General features: G+C 42.8%; 2 protein-coding genes across 2 annotated transcripts; both read left to right on the top strand.

The window, feature by feature from the left end:
• Positions 1–1,088: 1,088 nt before the first annotated feature.
• On the top strand, positions 1,089–2,066 carry LOC100622524 (olfactory receptor 52D1-like). Its single transcript, XM_021062223.2, has one exon. It carries the CDS (start codon positions 1,089–1,091, stop codon positions 2,064–2,066), a length of 978 nt encoding a protein of 325 aa, XP_020917882.2.
• Positions 2,067–9,093: 7,027 nt separating this feature from the next.
• Positions 9,094–10,017, top strand: LOC100524159 (olfactory receptor 52P1-like). Its single transcript, XM_003129488.3, has one exon. It carries the CDS (start codon positions 9,124–9,126, stop codon positions 10,015–10,017), a length of 894 nt encoding a protein of 297 aa, XP_003129536.3. The 5' UTR covers positions 9,094–9,123.
• Positions 10,018–10,773: the final 756 nt, after the last annotated feature.

The following is a 10,773-nucleotide window of genomic DNA, read 5'->3' as shown; positions in this document are numbered from 1 at the left end:
GTTTTTTCATACAGGTATAGCTGACTTACAATATTATATTAGTTTCGGATGTAAAACGTAGAGATTTGATGCATTTCTATATGGCACAACATACCAATTCATCACACTATTATTGGCTATACCCCTGTTCTGTACATCACATCCTTGTGACATTTACCTCGTGACAGGTGGTTAGGACCTGTTCATGTCCTTCATTATTTCACCCATCCTCCCAACCTTCCTCCCTGCCTCTGGCAGCCACTTCTTTGTTCTCTGTATCTGTGAGTCTTTTTGGTTTTGGTTATGTTTTTTCATTTGTTTTATTTTTTTAGATTCCACCTATAAAGGAAAACATGCATTAGTTTTCTTTCCCTGTCTGACTTATTTCACTTAGCGTAAAACTCTCTAAATCCATCCATGTTGTCCCAAATGGAAAGATTTCAATTTTTTTATGGATAACTATTATGACATTGTACATATACATATATAAACATCATACATTTGTGTTTTTAAGCTTTTGAATAAACAGTTATGCACAAGTGTTTAATTTCTATTATTTTTTAAAAACGCTTTTGTTGACCTTTTAGATGTTACAGTTGCTGAGAGGGGTACATCATATTTTATCAATTTCTTTTTACATTTCTACCCATTTTTTGTTACACATACTTCAAGTTATGTTCTCTAAGTGGACACAATTAAAAAATATGCAATATATCTTCTTCTATATTTAAGGATGCTTTCTTAATGAATAATTTGTCCTCAATAAAACCTTTATCATAAAATATATTCTCTCAGAAGTTAATGTTTTATGCCATGTTACTACCACTGTAATACTCAATGTTTTTATGCCATGTTATCACCACTGTAATAATGCTTTTATGCCACGTTATTACCACTGTAACACTCAATGCTTTTATGCCACGTTATCACCACTACACTACGACAGCTCACTACCCTACCGTATGAGGCACATCACCATGATTTCAGAATCACTTTTGGCATCTCAATATCCCAACTTCTGCATCTCCTCGGAAATTCCTGATTCCCCTTGAGGCGGAGGCTCAGTGGTGTCTCTCTCGCTCTTCCCAGGGGCTTCCCGGGGGGCCAGCATGAGCGGTTGCAACGCCTCCCAGCGCCACCCCTCTGTCTTCCTTCTCCAAGGCATCCCTGGGATGGAGGACAGGCACCGCTGGCTCTCCGTGCCCTTCAGTGCCATGTACTTCGTCACCATCCTCGGGAACTGCGCCATCGTCTTCACCATCTCCACCGAGCGCTCCCTGCACAAGCCCATGTTCCTGCTCCTGTGCATGCTGGCCCTCACGGACCTGGGCATGTCCACCAGCACCGTGCCCAAGGTGCTGTGCCTCTTCTGGTTTGGCCGGAGCGAGATCAGCTACGGGGGCTGCCTGGCCCAGCTCTTCTTCATCCACTCCATCTCTGCCTTGCAGTCGGCCGTCCTCATGGCCATGGCCTTTGACCGCTACGTGGCCATCTGTGAGCCCCTGCGCTACGCCACCCTCCTCTCCAACAGTCGCGTTGGGCTCATTGGCCTGGCGAGTGTAGGGAGAGCCGTCCTGCTGATTCTCCCCATGCCCGTGCTCCTCCAGCACATGCCCTTCCACCCCAGACGCGTCATCCCCACCACCTACTGCGAGCACATGGCGGTGGTGAAGATGGTGTGTGTGGACACCACGGTCAACAGGATGTACGGCCTGGCGGTGGCCCTGCTGGTTGCTGGGGGGGACATCGCAGCCATTGCCTCGTCCTATGTGCTGATCGTCCGGGCTGTCCTGAGGCTCTCTTCCAAGGAAGCCCACCGAAAAGCGGTCCACACCTGCACCGCACACATCTCTGTCATGCTGCTCTACTACACTTCTCCACTTTTCTCTTTTTTCTCTCACCGCTTTGGTCATTGCATCCCACCTCATGTGCACAGCATTCTTGGCAACCTGTATTTCCTTGTGCCTCCAATGCTCAATCCTATCATTTATGCCGTGAAAACCAAGGAGTTTCGGGACAAATTGACAAAATACGGCTGTTGGGGAAAGGAACCCTTAAACATTACCCATGGAAAGACACCTGTGTGAACATCTGGCACTGCTGCTTATGAGGGAACAAATGTTAATGGAATACAGTTCTTGGAGGAATTGGCTAGTGGGCGAAATACGCCATATTGGCAAATTATTTGCCAAAATTCTTAAACAGAGAGGCCAAGATACAGGAGAATGTCTTGTTCTCATTGTTTCCAAAGCAAGGCTCTCAGGTGAAAATAACAATGTATTTTCTCCATACTTATGTGGTAATTGGTAAAATGTATCTGATAATGTACATAAAATGCCTTTGGACAACACATACTAAATGCAAGTGACATGAGGTGGGAGATTCCCACATGAAGAGAATATACGGGCAAATTACAACAATTTGCCTGCCACTTTGCCATCGCAAGGACAATGTGTGTGTAGGTGTGGGTGTGGATTTTGTATTCATGTATTAGGAGGAAGTTAGATAGTAAGACTGTTTGGTGGGCATATGAAGGTCCGGGAAAGTACAAAATATACTTGGAATCATGAATTTCTCATACCTGCTGCAGGAGCCTTATAATTGTGCTGCAGGACTTGTTTCCTTATAGAACTACAGGAGACTCTACAGAGAACTGACGCCTTGAAATGGTCCCAAGCCCCCAACTTGTAAACAATTAGAAAATAATTGTATAGTAGTTGTATAAATACATAATTTCTAATAAATTTTCAGGGAGGCGATACCTCTGAGTAGAGGTTCAGGTATTGGGGCAAAAGATTTTGCAGCATTGAAGAATACAAGCCTGGGTTCTCCAGAAACAGGGTCTGAGACAAAAGCTTGCATACTGGCAGTTCCTTTAGAAACGTGGCCACGAAGGATGGGCTCTCGTCAACAGGTGGAGTGAAACAGGAAAGCGGGAAAGAGAGGAAGCTAAGGCAAGGATTTCCTGTGCACTGCACACCGCCAGTGAAGACAGTTGTCCGGCCCTGCCAGGACCGTGATGAAATACATTCCAGAGTTGTCTTCCCCAGGGAATGAAAGAACTTTACCCAAAGACTCATGCGGGGCTCCTGGTCCTCCCAGCAGGTGTCAACTCTGGGTGTGGATGCAAGACAGCAGAGCTGCTTGCTGGGCTTATCCCGAGCCATGGACTCAGGGCACCACGTGGTAAGATGTTTCACACACTAGGCATAACCTGAGGGTGACTGTCTGCTTACACCAGCGTGGAACTGGGTGTGTGAATACAGTGGGTGACCAAAAGAGTTAGGAATGGGGGACAAGGATTGTCTAATGCAACCATCTACGTGACTGAGGCATCGCAGCAGGCTCTGGACTTTCGTTCAGGTTAGTACAGGGCTCACAGGTTGAGCCTAACCAATGGAATTATTTTTCTTTTCTCTTTCTTTTTAGGGCCACATGGGCTGCATACGGAAGTTCCTGAGCTAGGGGTCAAGTCGGAACCACATCTGCGACCTACACCACGGCTTGTGGCACCACTGGATCCTTAACCCACTGAGAGATGTGGGATCAAGCCCGCATCCTCGTGGACACTATGTCCAGTTCTTAACCCTCTGAGCCACAGTGGGAACTCCTGGAATGACTAGTTTAATTTTTTCAAATTTGGTTAAAATTATCTCATTCAAATAATTTAATTTGCACAATGATAGCTAACTAGAAGATATTCTTTAAAACATACATAATAGTTGACTTAGAAAGAAAAGAGCAGCTATAGATACGTATAGTTCTCAAATCTTACTTCTTGTTGTGTCTTCTTTTTTACACAGAACCACATAAGAATGCTATTCATTCATCTGTGCTTTCTGTTTTTGTTGTTAAAATACCACATATGCTTTGTAAAGCAATCAAATGTGATAAGATACACACTTAAATGTAAAAGTCTTCCTTCGACTCTTATATGATTCCAGTTCCTAGAAGCAAACCCTCTAAACATGTGTTATGATGCCTACTCTACTGTTTATATATTCGAAATGTAAGTGCCTCTGCGAACATCTAGATAGAATTCCTTTTTTTTATAAATATGACTTAAATATTTACTTAACTTTGACCTTGTACGTGCAGCAGGATTTTGTGCTTTGTTTTGTTCATTTTTAATGTGCTTGCTTTCTTTGCTGCCAGTTGTAAATTTCCTTTTTTTTTTAATTAATTTATTTTTTGCCCTTGATGGGATGGGACCAAGCAGCACATTCCTTTGTTTTTATTTGGTATCACCAGTCCCGGAGTTTTCTACTTTGGTTCTCTGGTAAGTAACATTTCTCCGCCCTCCATGCATCCTCCTCCACCACAAATGAGAGAACAAACAGCCCTGCCTCACATGGAAAATGAGGACCAAGGCAGCTGCTGGTGCCCCACCTTTGTGTGGTCCCTTCCCTGCAGGATTGAGAAAGACCCCCACTGCAGGGCTCCTTTCCCTAACATGCTTCTTCTGTTTTTCCTCTGTGGAGAACTCCTCCCCAGATGGTGCTCATGCCCCGTTTGGAGAGAAATAAAGGCACTGCTACACTCCTCTCCTGATTATCGTCCATGCACCTGCAGGAGAGCTGACGTCTCTGTTGGAGGCTTGGTGGTATTCTCTTAGTCATATCCGGTGGTGTCAAGTGCAGCTTTCTTAGTTTGTATTTGAAAATAAGAGTTTATTTCCACTTGCGAGATACAAAATTTTATATCATGTGACTGGAAATGCTTTTCCCAAATAAACCTCTCATTAGTTTACCATAGACTTTTAGGCATTTTCAACGTCTCTACTTAAAACGATACTGCTCGGAAGTTCTCTTCTGAAAGCTTTAGTCCCTATCGCAGTTTTAATAAACCAATACATCTGAGAGTATGATAACATACTCACCACTTCTCAACTTTAGTTAATCTTAGAAAATAAAATATATTTATCTAGCTACGTGTCTCCTTACATTTTGTCTTATTCCTTTTGAAATATCACCTTCTTGGGTCCTGGAGTCTTACAGGCCAGCAACTCTATCACAGCATTTCAATATTCAAATCTGTGGTGATGATGCCTGCAGATAGATCTGCATATTCAGATTTTAACATCAGGGTCTGATACTCTACATGTGTACCACTCACTGAGGGCCTGTTTTGCAGATGGTGAATGCTTCAGCTTTTGACACACATTGCTTTGTTTTTCTTTGTTTCTTTATTTGTTTCAACTTTTAAAGTTCTATGCAAAACTCAATGTGAAAAAAGATATTTTGCTATCATTCTGGGGAGTATTAGGGAGTGCTCAGAGTTTATAGGTCATGTGTTCTATGGAAGCAGCTACAAATTTGATTCGTTTTCAAATATGAGAGAGGACTAAAATTGAGAACATAAGTACTAATTCAAGTAAGTTAATGGCAGAAGAATGGGAAATACGGTCACACAGGGAATATACACAACACGACTGACCACAATGAGAGAAAACTTCACCGGCGTTTGGTGGATTTGGATATGAACTGTGATCTGTTGATATCTGCTGTAAGGCAGCAGAGCTGACTCAGAGATGGTCTGATTTCATGGAAGGATTTCTGAGCTACAAACCTGGAATTGATCAGGTGAAGGTTAAGTCATGGCTGGTAGGTGAGAAAAATGATTTCAATTTGTGTTGTCTCCTCTCACCTCATTACATTGAATGGTTTATCCTTTGCTTAAATACGGTATTAATGGCAAAACCAATTAATTTTGTATTTAACTGTTCTAAAATTTTTATTATCGCTCTTTTTTTTAATACCACAAAACATCACGACGCCCTTGTCCACTATAGCGTAACCAGACCTTGTTGTTTAGATAAACTGGAGTCCTGAAAACTAGGATCAGGACGTTGAGATCTGGATGGATGGTCCTGCTTGGGGACCACTCTAAATCTGGTGATAGAATATTCTAATGTTGAGCTAATTATTAAGTGAACTTAAGAAAAATGCGTTTTAAGATAAGATAGACGTCTCTACATGCCTCCCATGGAAAAAATGTATAGGAAAAATTGAACAAAGAATACTTTTGTGTGTGACCTTAAATTGTAGCTTACAAACATATAAATAGGAATGTATTACTACAATTTTAAATTTTGTTCTTTAGCGATATCTCTTTCTTAGCAATCATCCCATTAGCACAGACATACCTGTTTCATTCCTTTGCATGACTCTGTCACATTCCTTTCTGTATTTGTCAGCATTTATTTCAGCAGTTACCTATTGATGGACAGATGTTTGTTTTTATTGCTTACGGTGTTCCTAGAAATTTAAGGTGGAGAATTTTGCTCCCCTACACAGCATTCACTGTTTTGTAGGGCTGCAGACTATTATCCACTGAAGCATGATCATATTCAAAAGTCTCTATTCCCATTAAAGGGTTAAAGCTGTATCTATGGGCATCTGCCACATAGAGGTAAGTCATATAATACCATCATTACGTAAACACTGGGAAAGGCAAAATGATCCCTTTTCCCCTGAGAACTCTTTTTCAGGGTATATTGCTTTTTGAATGAAGCCCAGTGGGATCCCCTAATAAACTGGTCCTTTTTAAAAAAGTTACTCTCCCTCTTTCTTTGAGAGAGTCATGGGTGCACCCAGAGTTGCTGGATGATGAAACCAGAGTTCAAAGTTTCCCTTACATAGTGTCAGAGCCTTGGTTCCCTGTAGAAAGGCAGCTTATGTGTTGTGTCCCAGGAAAAAGAAGTAAGAGGAGACCAAGGGTAGGCAGGGATCCCCTTCCAGGGTTAAGATCCACTCAGCAAAAAATAAAATGTGTTCTGTGAAGCACAAATTAGGCAGATTCAGGCTGTGATTCTGGAGCGACAAGGCACTGGTATCAGAAGATAAGAAGCTGGTAGGAAGACTATAGTACAGCCTTTCCAGGTAAGTTCTGATGCAAATCATTAAAGCTGCCCCTAGATCCCCTCTTTCAATCAGATTGTGTTCCCTAAGTGCCTTCTATCTGTAGTCCATTAATTCTATCTGACTGGCCACTCATTTGCTAGCCACTCAGCACCCTCTGCTCTGGGTATCTGAACGTACTGCCTCAGTCAGAAAGCTGAGCAAGTTGACAGGAGGTGTAGGGGCTGAAGGAGCAAAAGATTCGAGAGTCAGATGGTTTTTAAATAATGCAGAAACATTGTTAGATATGACCAAGGAGAGCTGATATACAAATCCTGGCTCATGGTGAGCACTTAATAAATACATCTTAAATGAAGGCAGATTGATTAAAGAAAGAAAACTTAGCTTGATGCTATGCAACAGAACACGGATATGGGCAGCGCCATGATGTGAGCAAGTGCGGAAAGTGAGGATAAGACTGAGCTAACTGAGGATAACTCTTGAGTTTGTCAAGAAAAGAAGAAAGAACTATGGAAAGCGTTTTTGGCAAAAGGAGCTGTCAGTCATAGATCTACTTCTAATCCTGTCTCCTGAAGTCCGTGCATTTGTCAGCAAGGTCGCACTGAATTTCTCACTATTCCTTAGTATACCTATGTTTTCTAAGAGCCAGACATTTGCAAACGTTTCAGATTTTTCTACTATGCAACTAAGACTTGGAACCACTCCTCTGGCTCTATGAAGCATAAAAAATGTCAGTGGGGGTAGAGAAAAATGGATGTTTCAGAAGATTACATGTTGTTAGTGTGATGAAAACAGAAGTTTTTTTTTTTTTTTTCTAAGACCCACATAAGTGTAGGGAGTGGGTCATGTGAAGATATGTAGGGAGATTGAACAGCAAGAGCAAACGCTGAAGAAGGAATGAACTTATTGTGCTCAAAGAACTTCATGATAGAGATGAAGAATAAATTAATAGCCCACTGGACGAATGAGAAGTACACTACTCAGGATTAAAGCTGACAGTCTACACATGAGGGCCAGGTGGAATGAAAGAAAGATTGCACGAGTCACAAGAAAATCCTCGGGCACTGTTCCTCAAATGCATAAATAAATGCACAGCTTGAGAGTAGGAGACAGTTCTGCACCTGACTCAGCTTATGGATAACCAGTGCTGTGGCTGGGCCCACCCTTGTGGTTCTTAGTAGGAATGCAAGATGCCCTCAGCAACAAGCATTAGGAAAATCTGCAACGAAAGAAGGTTTATTACTTACAGATCCTATAAATTACATGGCACACTTAGGGCCACCCAGAGAGGTCACAGGGAGAGAGAGCTCCTTGGCCTTAGGTTCTCCTTTTATTGACGTGAAGGGTGGGGGCTTAGGATTTTGCAAGCTCACTGTTGGTTAATTTAAAGCATAGAAGCATAAAGGTAAAGTGTGGGCAGAGAGACCCAAATGGTCACCTACCAAACACAACCAAGGTCTCTAAAATAAAGGAACCCAGCCTCCCTCTTTGTCTAGTCCTCTAGCCTGTAATGTGTTTGTGTGAGTTAACGCTCTTTGAAGAAGATGCCTTGACAATCAAAGGTGAAGGCAGGTATTTGCATCCCAAACAAAGAAAATCTAACAGTCAGGCCTTACCCTACAGGGGCAGCCACCTGATGGTGTCCTTGTTTGGACATTACATCTGTCATATTTTGTCCAACGACCAGAGGGCTCCTGTGTTGAGAAATGAGATCATAACCAGAGAGTAGACCCCTGAAAGCAGGGGAACGTGTAAAAGCAGAGAACCTCACCGGAGATCCCAGCAGCCTGGTGCTCTTGCAACAAAAGGGGAGTAAGCATATATCCTTTCTACATAGGAAGCTTCCCAATGAGAAGGTTATGGTTCCTTTATCAGATTCTTACACCCTTTAATTGAGGTTGAAAATCTTTTCTATTCTTACTCAGAACTGCAGGCAAAATGTTTCAAGTATAGAATTGCTGAACTGGGAGTGATGAGAGTAAAGCTCCATTACGACGTCACTTACACGGAAAACAAGCCTGAGGCTCATGAAGAAGTGAATGTGAAAATAACGTAGAAGCTTAGAGATAGAACTGAAGCCGTATTGAAGATCCCATGCTTCCAAAGAGGTATCTTTCCATCTTTCTCTGAGCCCCATCTCAGGTGAGTCCTTAAAAGCCCAACTGGTAGGAAAAAACGACACACCACCATGTCTCACTGGCAGGTATCCAAACTGTCTTTAACAACCACCAACAGCTTCTACGATGCCCTCTTCAACCGCTCCAGCTTTACAACCTTCACTCTGATGGGCATACCTGGCTTAGAGTCACAGCACTTGTGGCTATCTTTTCCTTTCTCCTTCATGTTTTTGGCCACCCTCATTGGAAATGGTGCCATCCTCTTCCTGGTGGCCACAGAGCCCACACTTCACACACCCATGTACCTGCTCCTAGCTCTGCTGATGGCGGCTGACCTCATATCCACTCTGGCTCTGGTGCCTAAACTCCTCTTTCTCTTCTGGTTCAATGATCGGGATATAGCGGCCAATGCCTGTTTCACTCAGATGTTTTTCATCCATGGAGCATCTGTGGTACGATCAGCCCTACTTGTTGCAATGGCCTTTGACCGATTCGTGGCTGTGTGTGAGCCATTATGCTACAACACCGTCATGAGCCATTTCTTAGTTGGACGCCTAGGACTTGTAGCTCTAGCCAAGGGTGTGATTCTCATCCTACCAATGCCTCTGCTGCTTCAAAGGTTGACCTTCTGCCGTATGGCCATTCCTCATACCTACTGTGACCACATGGCTGTGGTGAAACTGGCTTGTGATGACACCAGACCTAACCGTATCTATGGTCTCTTTGTGCTTCTGCTTGTGGTGGGACTTGATTTACTGCTGATTGGCTTCTCCTATGGTCTCATCCTGCAGGCCGTGATACGCCTCAATTCTCGAGATGCCACCTGCAAAGCCCTTAACACCTGCTCAGCCCACCTTTTTGTCATCCTTGTCACTTATGGCCCTGCCCTCTTTTCCTCCCTCACCCACCGAATTGGTCACAATATCCCACCTCATGCCCACATTCTCCTTGCCAATCTCTACCTTCTCCTGCCTTCAGTGTTCAACCCCATCATCTACGGCATAAAGATGAAAGAAATACAAACCAAGGTGGCCAAATGCCTGTGCAGAGGACCTCCATAGGCTGTAAGTCCTGACACGATACCTGTGCGTAAGTGAACAATGAAGACAACTGACAACACCTTTGCCCAATCATCCAAGACCCACTTGTATCTCCAGATGAGCTGTGGAAAGAATAGACCATGAGGGAGTGTGTGCGTGTGTGCTGGCTTATATGAAGAACCGATGTGTTTGTACTCTAAAAAGGGGACAGCCTAAGACAGCTCTTTGTACATAGAACCACTCTTCCAGCAAAGGGTCTCCTGATGGTTTTCACACCTGTGTTCACAGTCACCAACCCCATACAAACCTTTCCTGTAAATGATCCAAGGTAACCTTTTCTTGTCTTGGTGGAAAGTTTCTATTTGTTTCATTCTATTTCTCTAACTCTATGTGTGTTTCTAAATAGCTTATTATTGTCAAAAGGGACTTGGCATACTTATCTTAGATACCTCTTTAACATGTAGTAACTCTGAATTTTTTTTAATGTAATGGCAATGCAGCATCTTCATAGTATCAATTAGTGATTGTGACGATGTGGATGCTTATGGCAAAAATGAAGAAACTTAAAGATGACGCGAATAGACTCAGAACTCATGGCTTGTAATACATATACTAGAAGACTTCATTGTAAGGGAAAATATGCATCCAGATGATTATTTCAAAGATTCCTGTGACCAGGATCCCCATTGTAGAAAAGCTCACATATCAGGAAACTCCCTGTTTCTGAAGTGTTATTTATGGGTAACTCAGATCATGGACATACACGAATTTAAATGA

This window comes from Sus scrofa, chromosome 9, assembly GCF_054392235.1.
Source record: "Sus scrofa isolate SSC_HxYL_T2T_F1_AM1 chromosome 9, Sscrofa_HxYL_maternal_Yorkshire_Landrace_v2.0, whole genome shotgun sequence".
Lineage (NCBI taxonomy): Eukaryota > Metazoa > Chordata > Mammalia > Artiodactyla > Suidae > Sus > Sus scrofa.
The sequence above is the reverse complement of the archived record's forward strand: the minus strand, read 5'-3'. Positions and strand labels throughout refer to the sequence as shown.